Source organism: Coregonus clupeaformis, chromosome 29, assembly GCF_020615455.1.
Source record: "Coregonus clupeaformis isolate EN_2021a chromosome 29, ASM2061545v1, whole genome shotgun sequence".
In the NCBI taxonomy this organism is placed as follows: Eukaryota; Metazoa; Chordata; class Actinopteri; order Salmoniformes; family Salmonidae; genus Coregonus; species Coregonus clupeaformis.
In genome coordinates this window covers 29,954,368-29,969,585 of record NC_059220.1, presented here as the reverse complement: position 1 = coordinate 29,969,585, position 15,218 = coordinate 29,954,368, and the positions used below count along the sequence as shown (strand labels likewise).

Here is a 15,218-nt window from a genome sequence, read left to right as displayed (position 1 = left end):
CCCGTGAAGTTACTTGTTAAAACAGCAGCTGTTTTACCGAATCCTTAGAGGATTCATATTTACACGGTGTCGGAATGCATGTGCACACACACTTGAGTGTGCTGCTGGGTTTGATATATAGGGATTTTTTTCAGAAGGACGAAATAGGTTACAAACATGGAACTTAAAGTTGGGTTGGAACTTGGGTCTACACAAATCCACCATAAAAAAGGCACTTCAAGTGCATCCTATGCATAATTCCTAAACACACACACTTTCCATTAAAAGGCCTAAACCGAGAAGAAAAAAGTACTTGTTTATCTCATTTGTTTTTAAAACCATTACAGATATGCCATTGGAGCTCAAAGAGCTGGGACTCACCAGACAGTTGAATGCAGTTTAAGCATTTATTCGAAGGCCCAACTTAGCTAGTGTGACTGGGAATTAAGTGTTGACTCATGGTTGGCTCTATAGGTGATGACTGACGTTTGTCTGAGCTTAGAACAACCATTTAACAACTGTCTTGTCCTGATTGGACAGAGAAAGCTGTATGTAGGGACCGCAAAAAAGCTATTTTGATCCATATTATTAATTGATCTCTGGGTCTATTTACTCAACCTGATCCTTGTCAGTATAATGCCCCTCGTTTGTGCATAGGCCCACCTCATAAATGTCTCGTCTCAAATAAAGATATTTGCTTGTGGATCAAGTTACCTTCCCTATTACCTGTAGGAGGCTATTTGGTTTCAGCAAACAAGTTGTTTTACTTTGAAGGAGAAAACAACTATGATGTGGCTAAAACTTCAAAATAGCTCACTTGTTGAATAAATGTACTTTCACCAAACCATAATATTTCATCACCTTTATTGAACTACATAAAACAGAGAACGGGTTGTCAATATTAGTCAGTATTTTCCCAAAAATGTGTCCTTAACTAAACTTAACTGTACAATACTATTTTTCAAATACAGAATCTCAATGAACATTTTACAGCAGAATGAATGTAGTTTTCATAGATAAATGGTTCCATGAAATGGTTCAGTACCTCCTTCCTCAAAAGATACAGTATATGCAAGTGATTTTCTTATTATGGTCAAATTAAATCACATTTCAACAAAAATATTATTATGAGACAAGTTGTGGCAATAAAAGAGCGAACATCAACAAAGTATATAAGTTTAATGTTTTAATATACAGTACAATATAATTAAATGTTTATGCTGTATAGTAATGAGTATTGAAGCAAGATGTTCATCTGTCAAAACTACAAATACAAAGACCACATGAGTTGACTGGACAGACATGGTTTATATCTCTACACATTCTTCATTTGAAAATGGTTTAATTCACACGTCCTCTTTCTCCCCTTTCTCTCTGAGCACAAATCTGTGTGAGACGGTGGAGGTCTGCCGTGTGTTTTGATAGAGTGATGGTGATAGGAAAAAAAACTCCCACTTTTCGCAGGCCTGTCTCGAGGCCTGTCTAGTCCTAAACGAATTACATATCAATTCTAACTGAATGTCACCAAACACAAGCCAATCATATGAGTTCATGAAATTGACTTTCCCTTTTGTTTTTGTTCTTGTTTCTTTAAAATGCAAACTCTCCGAGGGCCCCTCTTTTCATGTCATCAAAACGCCTCAAACCAGTGTGAGCTCAGCGAGCCTCGGTCGCTGCCGCTAACAGCTTGAGCCTTGCCACTTTCGGAAAGACACTGCAGTAACACAAGACAATGAAAACATTTACAAAAGAAAGTAAATCCTCCAACAAAAGCCATATGAAACTGCCAGTGGGAGAAAGAGCAAACGATTTGCGTTCCTTATCTTTACGCTATGATGTTGTAGACACAGACAGATACGTGACCTACAGTATCTAGACACAGAGACATACAGTATGTTCCAGACGTTGTCAGTCAATAGGTTACATAAATGTATGTTGGTTTAGTTGTGAAGCTGTCTGAGTGTATGAACCCACAGTGAGCCGGGCCTGGAGGTTTTTTGGAAACACAAAGCTAATGTCTGCTGGTTGCTAGCTGGCTCTACTAACTGGCTGTCATCACAAATCCCAAGGGAGTGGCAGGAGCAGGGTGCTGTCAGAGGGTTGATTAATGACAACCTGCTTTGTTTATCTTCTACCTTTTGTTTCTCTATCTCTCCAAATGACTCCACGGTGACAGTGTTCATTCCAGGGCCTATTGGACACAATATTCCAGCGCAGCTCGACAGGTTCTGCATGCCTCCGCCATGTCACTCAGCGTAGACCCGGACCGCTGAACTTCCCGTCTCTTTGTCCGTCATCCTCAGGCGCAGGACGCTGGCCACCCAGCTTTCAGACGCTGGGTTAACCATCACTGACTCATCCTAGACCAAGACCACCTCTTAGGTCTGGAAACTTGGGACACTGTACAGTTTGGTTCAGTTTGAAGCGTAAGCTTACCAGACCTATTCAGAACTTAGCATCATTGATCTTTATCATACAAAGGTTCAAGCTCTTTGACATTGCAACATCTAATCCCTGTGTCAGCGGCTGTATTACCCGACAGAGCTGTGTAAAGTTAGTATCACTCATCTTGAAAGTCTGGGTATTCCAGAATATCAAGGCAAACAACAAGAGAGTGAAAATGTCACAGTATGTGATGACCGTGTCAATTTGAAAAGGTGTGAAAGAGTCACTGCAGCATAAAAGCTAATTATATCTATCACTTTTTTCATTTTTTTTCCCAAAATAAATAAAGGCTCATAGATGCTGAGAAGTTATAAAGCATTATATACCGTCAGGCTTTCAGTAAAGTGTTATCGCAACTTTAAAAGGAATCAGACTATTTACATCTCTTTTATATGAGAGAAGGTCTATATGTGGGAAGGCCATGCTTGCAACTTTAATCTATTTAAATTGTTACTTTCTGTGCATATGACTCAAGAATGGGAGACAGTGACTTAAAACCTAAGCTGGGGCACTTCACTGTCTTTAATTTATGTGAGATCTTCACTAGGGTTTTGTTAAGTTACATGTACAGTTGATAGTGAAATTATACACACCCATTGCACAGTCTTCACATTTTGGTGCCTTTTGCTGCCTTGAAATTAAATCTCAAAAGGGAATAAATATGTTTTTTTTCTACCAATCTACACAACCTACTCCACATTTCCAAAGTTAATGAAAAATTCAATACATCTTTCTGAATTAATAATTAAAATAAATATGTATTTATTGTGTATGTCTTCACACCCCAAAGTTAATACTTGGTGGAAGCACTTTTGGCAGCCATTACAGCTGTGAATCATTTTGAAAAAGATTCTACTAACTTTGCACAACTCTTAGGGCAACATTTATCCACTGTTTTTGTAAAAATTGCTCAAGCTCATTACATTTGGTTGTACATGGTAGTCATTGATGGACAGCAATATTCAAACCTTGTCTCTGATTTTTCAAGCAAATTATGTCAGTGCTGAGACTGGACCACTCACGAACACCTCTTGGAAAGCTATTCTGGTGTGTCTTTGGCATGAACATTTGAGTAATTGTCCCGCTGAAAAATACAACTATATCCCAGGGTTAGGTTTTCAGAGGACTGAGGCCGGTTTTCCTTTAAATTTCTACCTGGGCTTTGCTCCTAACCCTAACCCTAACCCTATCCTGACAAACTCCCCAGTCCCAGCTGGTGACAAGCATACCCATAACATGATGCTGCCACCACAATATTTAAAGATACAGAGGATTAACAACATTGCATTCACTACACATTACTGTCCTGTATGACAAAGTGAAAAGAATGAAGCCTGTGTTAACAAAATCCACTCCAAATCATCCATTCTGTTTGCAACAAGGTCTCTAAGTAATACTGAAAGACAGCACGGCAAAGAAATGCACTTTTTGGCCTAATCCAATACAACACGACACAGAGTGAAACCCTCTGTATTTTCAAGTATTGTGGTGGCAGCATCATGTTATGGGTATGCTTGTCACCGGCAGGTATAGCGAAATGCTTATATTGCTGTCCATCAATGATGCCCAACCAAATGTAATGAGCTTGAACAATATTTGACAAAAACAATGGATAAATGTTGCCCTAAGAGTTGTGCAAAGTTAGTAGAATCGTATTCAAAATGATTCACAGCTGTAATGACATACGCAAAAAAAATTGTGCATTATTTATTTCATTCAGGGATAGGTAGATAGCAAACGTTTTGGCCTCGTCAGTGTCATTAGCGTCTCCTCTGAAGGTGCGCTTCTTAATTGTGGGGTCATTAAGGGTAGCGATCGACAGATGCGTTCGTGTGCGCGCTCCCAGAACAGACACACACACATGTCATTAATGCATCTCATATATACAATACGTTTTTTGTTTTTATTATTCATTTGGAAAATGTTCTATAATGTTTCTTTAACTTTGGTAATATGGAGTAGGTTATGTAGATTGGTAGGAAAGAAATCCAATGTATTACCTTTTGAGATAACATTTTAAGGCAGCAAAAGGCAACAAAGTGTGAAGACTGTGGAAGGGGTGTGTAGACTTTCACTAGTGACTGTACAGGCAATATGCCTCTGTTGTTGGGTACTTTTGACTTTTGACAATTCAACACTGTGTCTGTGATTATAGCCTTTAACATACTTAAACAAAGTATACCTGTATAAAGTTTCTATACTTGTATAAACCTTCTATACGTTTGTGGGTTTCATTACATCATGGTTATTTGTGGGAACCATATGTGTCATTGTCCAAAAGAGGAACATTGTGCTCATTACCTTGTTTAATGCCTTCATACTATTGTCTTTACTGTCAGTAAGAAAAGTCAATGGAATCAATATTTTGGTTGCAGACCTTATTTCTGATGTTGATGCTCATCGCTAGTTGCCTTTCTGATCATGCTTCTTCAAATACCACTGTGATGCACTTAATAATGTTTCATTTCTGTAGATATAGCAAACGTGGTTCACATGCAAATACATTTCCCTGCCCAAACCGACAGACAGTACAGTGGCTAACCACTCATGCATTTTTGTGAGTAGAGTCATCTTCCTATTATCACCTCATAAGAATTTGAGCCAAAAATTAAGTTGACAGCAGCCTTTAAATCTGATGCCACACAGCTCGCTGGTAACGCTTGACATGTATGTGGCAGCATTAAGCAAAGTATATACTGTATTTCAGCACAGTTAAATAAGTCACAGATGGGCAGCAGGGCAGAACATTAATTCTATAGTCTCCACAAATTACAGGGAATCATGCTGGACCCTGTCAGTGTCTCTCATCTTCTGCCCAGAGAGCTCCTCTCACAGCACATATACTGTACATTTATGACATTCAAAACTGCTGACACAATCACTAAAGTCTATATTTTCCCTCAGGAGGCATGCATATTCTTTAGTGATGTTCTGTGTCTCCCTTTAGATGCATGACACAAGACAGTCTGTTGCTATATTTGCATACCCAACACTAATACAGCACAGGAATGGCAAGAGTAATTCTGGTTTGCAAAACGATTCTCTGCAGTGTCCTAAAAAGGGAACTATTTTAATTGTTTATGCAAACATAATTTCATGCTGCTTTAGTCTTCTGTATGTAATAATCAGAGCTGAGGCTCGGCATTTCAAAGAGATCCTGTGGTTATTGCTCTTATTTCTATGTTCCCTTTGCTGCTGCCTCGTTCTGCGGACCAAAACAGCCCCGGAATCCCCCAGAGAGCCAGTCCAAAGCAACTGTGAAATGATACGTTTTCATTTGAAGAGCCAAATGTCATCATCATGTCTCTGTCCCTTTGCTTTCGGAGCGCCTGGTTGGTTGATGTGGTGAGCTGGCAGAGCAAGTCAGAACATGGGAGGGAGACATTTATCATCTTCTCTCTGGACTACAGCCTCCAGTGCTGCCACTGCCTGTTTGGAAATCATGTGGACAGGACAGACAGCACAGACAGACAGCGGAAAATAAGTCAATGATGGTTGCATTACAAGGAATACAAGGAGTTTTTGTACTTATTTCACAGGGTTGGGGAGGGGTGAAAATAATACCTCATGCATGACTTTTCTCATTTTCATGAATTTAGTTTGAGTTTACAAACGGCTATGTTTTTGTAGTCTCATTAAGTTCTGTACATTATGTTCTGCATGTCTGCCACACAGAAAATAGGATGTATGGACATCTAGACAGCAAACTATTTGACACTGCCTCAAGAGACAGGAAAATCAGCCTTTGAGATAAACATCTGCCAACAATCACATATCCTGTCACTTCAGCTCATATTTTAATTGTAGTTTGCTACTAGTTTCCATGCCAATATCCATGATAATTAATTTTAGGTCAAAGACATCACAAATTTGACATGGAGCGACTTTTTAGAGATGCCAAATTGCCACTCTCCACAGAAGGTTTCTCATGTATCATTCTCTGCCCTTTTCCAGGAGCTATCTCTGTCTGGTTTTCTGTCATTCGTCCTGAGATGCTCTCTGTCTTGTTGAATGGTAGTCACACAAAGGTACTGTACACTGTGTAAGCGTCTTTTGGCCTGCCCAGGGTAGTTTCCCCCTTCAAAACATAATGATAATGTAGAAGTCCTAAATCATACCCAGATGAGTGTCAAGTGCATACATTGAGCTCTTGTCTGTACAAAGCAAGCTCAATATGTCCTATACACACACAAGACACTGATGGATTATTCTATTCACAGAAGTGAGTGCCGTTGCTTGGATTACGCACATGGCCTAATTTCAGACCCATTAGTATCAAGGATTTTGAGTCTCCCCTGCGTACTGACTTTTGTCTTTTAAAGCTTGTCATACTAGAGTGTCTTTACAACATTAAGTAGCAGAATAGTGTACACTTAGGCTCTTTAGGTTCAAAGAGAGGGTATGTTTTGGTGCATCTGCTGCCTACATTTCTGTTTTATTTTTTTCAAACTCTCTGCCTTTGCACTAGAAAGTCCCCTAAATGTACAATAACTTGTTTGAAAATAGAAGGCTATATATAATAAAGTAGAACCAACTGTAAATCAGATATAAAATACCCAAAGAGGTATATGTTCATATAGCTTGGTCAAAATATACATATTCCACATGTTCATGGGCTATATTTCTGGGCTGAGAAATGACCAGCAGAAAGCCTCCCACCTGTTGCTCTGGTGGTACAGATGTCCAGAGAGTGGCGTGGTGGGGGGGCATCACTCCGGTCACTGATTGATGACCACAGGTCCCGCAGGAAGTAACCCAGTCACCACGAGGGAGTGTTTTCTGAACCCCAAGCGGTATCCAGGAAAACAAGAGCGACTCCAGTCAGGAGGCATTTGTACTGGGGGGCCATCTTAATGTTTGGATATGTTGAGTCACTGGGGGCTTCGCAGGATAGGAGTAAGGAATTAACCCTTATAAAACAGAGCTTAGAGAGTCTTTCCAGATACTTGGTCAACAGCCTGTAGATGGGGAATTATCAATCCTCTGCTATATGAATGTATAAGTAGTTGATGCTTCACCTTTGGATTTGAGAGTCTAAGTTTGTGATATTCGTAGATTTTTTTTAACAACTAAACTATGTTTTCGTACAATAGAAAATGGGGTTTCAGAAGCCTGTGAACAGTCTTAGAACCAAGATAAACCATGGTCTGATTTAAATCTTATGGGCAAGAGACTAGATTTGAGATGGAATTCCTCATAATGAAATCAGAGGAATAATGGTAACACTCACTTTAAATTTGCTGCAACCCTATTACAGTAAAAGGTAAAAACCTAAACAGAAGTCTTACATTGAAGCAGCAGAAGTTGGTAGATGTGCTTTCTGGCACTGAAAAGCAGCTGAATGTCACTTACAGTGTTCACCTAACATTAAGAGAATTTTAAGAGAGAAAGATGATTTGTATGGAACTTGTTCAACACTTTGAAGAATACAAAAATGAAATATCAACGTTAGATGTACTTGACTAAGTCAATGTTTTGTCTCTCTGTCTCTAACTCTGTCTCTGTCTCTGTCTCTCTCTCTCCCTCTCACTCCCCCCTCTTTCTCTCTCTCTCTCTCTCTCTCTCTCTCTCTCTCACACACACACACACACACACACATACACCACAGAATTGTGATGGCATTGGTTGTCAGAATTAACAATTGTCAATTGTTCTTGATTAGACAAACATGGAAATACACATGGAAATGCATTTTCACCTCAGCAACACACTTGGTCATTGATTGGTCCTCTCTCATTGATAGTTCTTTGGGGTTGATTTGCTTAACTGGAAACTGTGTCAATGGATGCAGGAGACCGCTGGTCAGGTGGATTAGGCCTAATGGTGATCCCTGTCTATTTCTGGACTGTAGTCTGGGCCCTGTAAAAGTCGGCACTGTACAATTATTTCTTATCTGAAGTCATTTCCTCAACTAAGCTCTGGAAAGAAGTATTTTGACAAACCATTTAAAAACAAACGACACTCATTTAAACTGGTTTTCAAGACATGGGTTTCCTCCCTTTTTCACTTGTGGCAGCGCAGTGTACATTTTTGAATGTGTAAAATCCGAGAGAGAAACTCAGTAAACCCAATACCCCATATTTGTAAGGATTCTGAAGTTGCATGATTTGTAAAGAGATTGAGTTTACTATTGTTGCAAAAATCTTCAATTTCTTATGGAACAGCTACTTTCCCGATGTTGCTTGAATTCGATAGCTGGAATAAATTCTGTGAAATCGTATGTCTTTGATATATTTTTATTACATTTATCATGCATGTTCTTTATTCCGTTTTTAAAGTACATTATTACAGAGCGCTACACCAATGTTGTTTTGGCCAAACCATAATAACAGTAATAGCCTAACTGACGGATTAGGATGACCAAAACATGAGCGTCCTCATAAAATATATGTTTCACTGTACGACGTAACGTTTATGCATATTGTTTTGCAACATTTAACATAAACAATTTCCCAAATTATAGACCTGTCCCGTTTTGATTGTTGGTCAAAGCATCTTGTCTCCTCAAATTACAGCCCTTTATAGTCTAGAAAAGGTTTGCATTTAGTTTTAAATGGACTTGCCGTTGTTAGAATTCTAGATGCATGACAAATACAGACTATGTAGGCTAATTACGATGTACGTTTTACTTTGTGAATAGGAATGTACAGTTTATGGGATGTATGTAGCCTATGGCACGCACACCGTGTTAGTCAATAGTTGGCTCGAATGAGACGCACTGACTTTTGGATGTGGTGTTGGGCCTGGAATTATAAATACTTTTGTGGACGTAATCAATATGCTGATTGTTAGTTTTAGAGGATGCAAATCCTTCAGAGACAGCTGTCCTAGTCGTGTGGACATGGTCAATAATCTGCAAATGTCCGTGCACAGGCCTTTGGAGGGCAGGTGCTGAAAGCACAGTATCTCTAATGAAAATGTCATACTGAACACCATGCAACCAACATATAAGCAAAGACTGGCCCAAATCTAGGCTATAGAATTTCGCTGTTATTCCACAATTTGCAAAGTATATTCCCAATGTATGTAGGTAATGTAATTCAATGCAGTGTACCAATGATCACATCAACCCTAAAGTGTGTGCGCGTGAATGTGTGTGTGCGCGCGCGCGCGTGTGTGTATGTGTGTGTGTAATCCCAGCCTCTATTGCAAAATAACATGCACTTGATTGGTTATTTGATTTGCCTTATGGCAAATATCCAGAAGGAGCCAAGATACCATCACTGGGGCGCCGAATGCAGTAAGCTCCATTAACACAGAAGCAAGGCGCCCATGAGGGGAAAAGGATTAGCACCCACACGTTGGCACAGCATGATTCTTAACTGACTTGCCTAGTTAAATAAAGGTTAAATAAAAAAATTAAATAAAAAATACCAAACACATGTGACTTTGAATTGTTGTGCAGTATTTGTTTAGTATATTCATCATGACGGGAGCAGTTATTTTTTATAATGCCTTTATTTAGAATATTTACAATGGATTTATAAAAAATATATAATTAAAGCTTTTGCAGTTATTTTACATTTACAATTTATCACTTTGTTCACATCGTTGAGTTTGCATGCAGAAACCAGATTTGAAACCAATCAAGAAAATATAATGTTTTGCATATACAGGATACAGTTCAATTGTCAATGCTACCCCTTATTTAGACTATAGCAATCTTGTTTAATGAAACATCAATGACAGACATTATTGCATTTAAATCTTGTATTTTACAGAAATATACATGAAGTAGGTTATTTAAATGAACAGATGACAAACCACCAACCACCACCTCCACTGCATGAGGACATAAGTCCTCATAAGTTTACATTCACAAGGCCATAGACCGACTGTAGGTCATCTATGGTTGGATACATTTGTATGCATATACGTTAGGCTATAAGGGCCCATTCAATATTTAACACTTAGGCAACAAATCATAAATAGTGCTTCCACTTACTGTTTGAATTCTTGAAATGCATTCAATTAGGTAAGGCAGGGTCTGCAGCTCGTTACATAGGCCTATTGTGAGTTCTGAGTCCTCGGTTTGGGGCACGAGCTCCCTGGCTTACGAGGACGAGGTAGGGAGATTGAGTCCGTGTACACTGCTCAACGCCTCGTGCTGCTGCTGCTTGCTTAGTGGACTGGTGGGCTTTCTGTCTCCTGCAGAACACAAACAGGAGACGTTTGTATAGCACACAAGCACACATTACTCTTTACTTCAGCAAAACACAGAAAGAATGGCAATATTTATACAACTATATATATATATATATATATATATATATATATATATATATATATATATATATATATATATATATCTCTTAGGCCTATAGCCTACAGTCCTGAAAGTAAGACTACACCATGCATGCAACATTTAAATACAAAATAGGTTAATAATAATAATAATAATATTAATAATAATAATAATATTAATAATAGTCAATGTTAGGCTATAAGGCTATTCATTTGACACAATATTTAAATTATCCATACATTATTTGACGCAATTATGATTTTCCTTTTTTAAACGTCACATGCCATTTAAATTTTAGGCCTACACTTTTCATGAACTTACTGACAACATTTATCGCAAGCTGCAATATAACGTTCAAATTCCGTCTTCTCGGGTTCACACCTCATTCATCCTCGAATCTATCCATGCATAGGCATAATTTTCGTCAACGCCATATCATCTGTAAATGTAGGTTAATAGCAAACTTTTTAGAACACCTTTTTTTACTTTATCATTTAGTTTGAAATTAAAATATAAATACCAAAAGAAAACGTTTTAATCGAAGCATGGCTAGAATACCTGTATAAGGGCGGAGATCATTCAGCCGAGATCACTTAGTTCAAGCACCTATTTAGGCCTATCTCAGCCTAAAATAGTTCGTATTTATCTGACATCGACATATATTCACTGTAGGTCCACGCCATTAAGGCAAGCTACATCAACATTTTAGGCTGCTACAATTTCGAGACCACTTGCAAATGAAGGCCTACATTGCTTTTGCACTAATACCCTAGATTTGTGTCCCCCATTATTCGTACTCCATGATAATTATTGTGGGGCTTGACAGTAACATAATTTAATTTCCACAATTAAACAACTGCTGCTAGATTAATGGTAGCCTAATAAGTGTGTGTGTGTGTGTGTGTGTGTGTGTGTGTGTGTGTGTGTGTGTGTGTGTGTGTGTGTGTGTGTGTGTGTGTGTGTGTGTGTGTGTGTGTTGTGTGAATAGGCTATATAAAGACATTTAGAATAAGACAATATTAACATAATTTGTATTTTACACCCTGTCATTTAATTTAAATTAACGATTTATTTTTTCTGTAGATTAAGGAAAATTGAAGGGAAACGAGTCAGCTGCCAGTGATGTTCAAATTACGCTAAAATTACGTTATCGCAGTTTTGATCAGAATGGAACACTATCAAACAGTTTCTTGCCTACCTTCTCGCGATGGATGTTTGAACGCCATTGAAGAGTGGATGTCTCCTGCGTGCATCGTCATGCCGCTGCTTGGGAGGGACAAACTCGAGTTCTGGGACTGCCAGTGGTGTCCAGGGGTCACATAGCTACCTGGCCCACTATAAACGCTGTACTGGTTTGAAGATGAGTAGGCACACGCTGGCACATAACTGGATAATGTTGATGAAGGCTGCAAGAAAATACACACAAACACAGAATATGTTAGATTTAGGTTTCCCAGAACGAAAACATTTGCACATCTATGACATCGCCTAAGTGTGTAGGCCTGTATATCCATTCAACCCAATTTATATTAATCTGCTTTAAAAAATGCTGGAGCAAATGTTGCAATTTTGGGGGGAAAATTGAAACAACTTGAGAATAACAATCTTTTATTAAACAGATTAATTCCTTTCAATACACACTGTATTACACTTAGAGCCCAGTCTCTCTGTAGATACAGGCCGCAGCTAGTCTTCTGCATTCATAGGAGTCCTTGTTGTTTTTACCTGTGCATATTTTATGTCCGCATCAATGGCTGATTTGTCAATTCCGTTCACTGTATGAGCAGAGGGAAACGTCGCTCTGTTGACACTACTCCAGTCCTCCATTTTCTGTGGATATCCCTCTGCTCCAGCAATAGCTGATTAGGAAACAGCAAATTGCACTTTTAATATCAGATTATTGGGGGGAAACTGTCCAAATGTCTCTGATCTATTGTTGATCAGATAGGCCTATTCATAACCAGGCCTATCAAATAATCCAATATAAACACAGTAGCCTAGCCTTAGGGACGCTAAAATATTAAATGGGATCTAAATGACATTTTCCACTTAATATTGCACATTATATCGGCAATATTTCTTAAAATGCTATCAAAACAATACGTTTTAAAGAGAGGAATAGTGTGCCAAATTGTGCGTATCCAATCAAGGCCTGTTGTTTTTGTTTCTGAATCCAGAACTTTATATAGGGTTCGTCAGTAATCTATAGGAAAGGGGAGAAATGCAACGAGGCTATTACACGTTTATATCAAGTATAAATTGTCAATGCCACATAGAATGATCGATTATTATATCGCATCGTTCTAAAAGCATGTGCCACAATTATGCCCTTTCAAAATTGGCTACATGCTAGGCTACTTGCTAACTTAATTAGTTTATTTGATGGCAGAGCTGCAGCCATGCCATGGCTAACAATCCATCTGGGGCCTAGAGGCAACACATCACTAAGAACATGACAAGTAGGACCTTATATTGACCTTAGGTCCCACGGGGAACGAGGAGGCTTTAACAAGTATCCTTGTCTAAGCAAGGTGTTTGCCTACAGGCACGAGTGAGTAGGCCTACAGAGTAAGTTGTTTTCCTTGTGAGGCACCAAACCCAGGCCTAAAAAGGTGTATAGGGCAAATTTCCACCCTGATGAACTAACGTCAAAACTGGATGTATAAATCATTCATCATGGAATGAGTTATGAACTGAACAGCACGTCAAATAGCTTGAACCAGTGACCCCAAATGTACTTGGACAATTATTGGAAAATGGGTTATAACTGGGTGTGCATGGTGCCATATAGATCAACACGCAATCATTTGTCTGGAAAATAGATTCAATATTACACACCTTGATGATCCATGAAGGCCCTGATACCCAGAATGTTGGTGACAGTGTGCGCTGACGGCCAGGCTCTTGATATGCTTACATGCCCGGCCGTCACGGGTACTCCGGGACCGCTGCCCATTTTGCCATTGGGTGACATAGCGTTGGGGTATGAATAGGGGTATATGTGGTTGTAAGAGAGGCCGGCCTGTGTGGGGGCTTGCTTGCTGCTCTCATACTGGTTCGGCTGGGAAAGATTTCCAATCTTGTTCCGTAAAATCCGGCTGATGGAGCTTACTGAGGGCACGTTGTATTTGTCACAAACTCCGTCTGCGAGAAGCCTGTCCCGGATCTCCCAGGCAAAGATCCCCGGGTCACCTAGTTTGTAATCCCTTATGTTCTTCACCACATTCGGTGTGGTAACGCGTGGTTTGCTCCCCCCGATGGCACCGGGTAAAATGGAACCCGTTTCATTGTATCGTGCTAGTATCTTGCTCACACAGCCGTGGGAGACGCGAAGTTGCCTACTGATATCGCAGGGTCTGATCCCGAGCTGGGCCAACTCCACTATCCGTAGTCGTATGGCGTTGGGCAGGGGTCGTCCATTAACGAATACACCACCCAACTGATTCACCTCGCCATAGGTTTGCTCTGCAGGGAATGCATATACATGGACATATTCAACTATCATGAAAAGCAGACAAAACTATTTTCATGCTCTCCATACACACAGTAAATTTAACCGTGGACAATGAGTGCTAATGCAAGTTGTTATTACTATTCACATCAGGAAGCTATATTTAACTTACCCTGGATCTTAGTGACACTTTTGACACTTTTTAAGTTTTATGTCAATTAATTGCATGACCTTTACATTAACTATCCATTTAATCAACCATTGAAATGAACTCCCAGATTATGAATAGTTTACATTGGCATATCGGAAAAGATCACATGCCTGTCGTGTAAACTATCTTTCCATTCGTTCTGTCCACTTTATCTACATCCCGAAATCAACTTTATGGTTATTTCTGGCGTTATGCAGGCGTGTTAAGCACGGTTATGCTTCCATAAGCTTTCTTTCACTGAAGCGTGCAGATGTTAACGCAAGCTTACCCATTTGCCTGTGGTTCGAGATGCTTTGAAATAGTTGCCCCTCAATGGCTGAATGCGGTGGTTCTCCCTTCTGCACGAAGGAAGCAACAAGTTGAAGAACAAATGGGACTTCTAAAATGTCTCCTCCCGATGTTCTTTTCCTTGTTCTGTCACAGTGCTTTGAGAGAAACTACTTGGTACAATGGCACTGAAGTGATCTTCATCCAATAAAGGCAAATTTGAGTTATACCGGAGGCTGAAGTTTGCTGGGATTAATTTGACGCGTCCCTCACGTCAATCTTACCAGTTACGATGGAGCTCTGGTTTGATTTCATTGGCCGTCCTGACTGTGGATAGGCTGCTACACATCAGCACCATCCGGTTCGCTCAATTCAACCTCTGGGTATTTTACATAGGGGGAAGTGACTGAGGGAAAACGTTTATCCAACATGATGCATTGGTAGGCTAAATAGAAAAGATGGAGTGACTATTTAAACCATGGAATGAGGTGAGCTTGTGCTTTTGGATGGACTTCCAATAGGCACTTCCACTAATGTTAATTGTGTTTATAATAGTTTATGAGTGACACTTGGCAACATAGCATGCAGTGTAGCCTATATATTTTGATCAGAGCACAATT

At 39.5% G+C, this 15,218-nt stretch overlaps 1 protein-coding gene across 1 annotated transcript; it reads right to left on the bottom strand.

Annotated features, from left to right (window-relative positions):
- Positions 1-9,883: 9,883 nt before the first annotated feature.
- Positions 9,884-14,990, bottom strand: LOC121544394 (paired box protein Pax-1-like). The gene is made up of 5 exons (XM_041854337.2): positions 14,600-14,990; positions 13,508-14,134; positions 12,395-12,528; positions 11,868-12,075; positions 9,884-10,572 (listed from the first exon to the last, which is right to left on the bottom strand). Exons 1-5 carry the CDS (start codon positions 14,601-14,603, stop codon positions 10,478-10,480), a joined length of 1,068 nt encoding a protein of 355 aa, XP_041710271.1. The 5' UTR covers positions 14,604-14,990; the 3' UTR covers positions 9,884-10,477.
- Between the last annotated feature and the right edge of the window lie 228 nt (positions 14,991-15,218).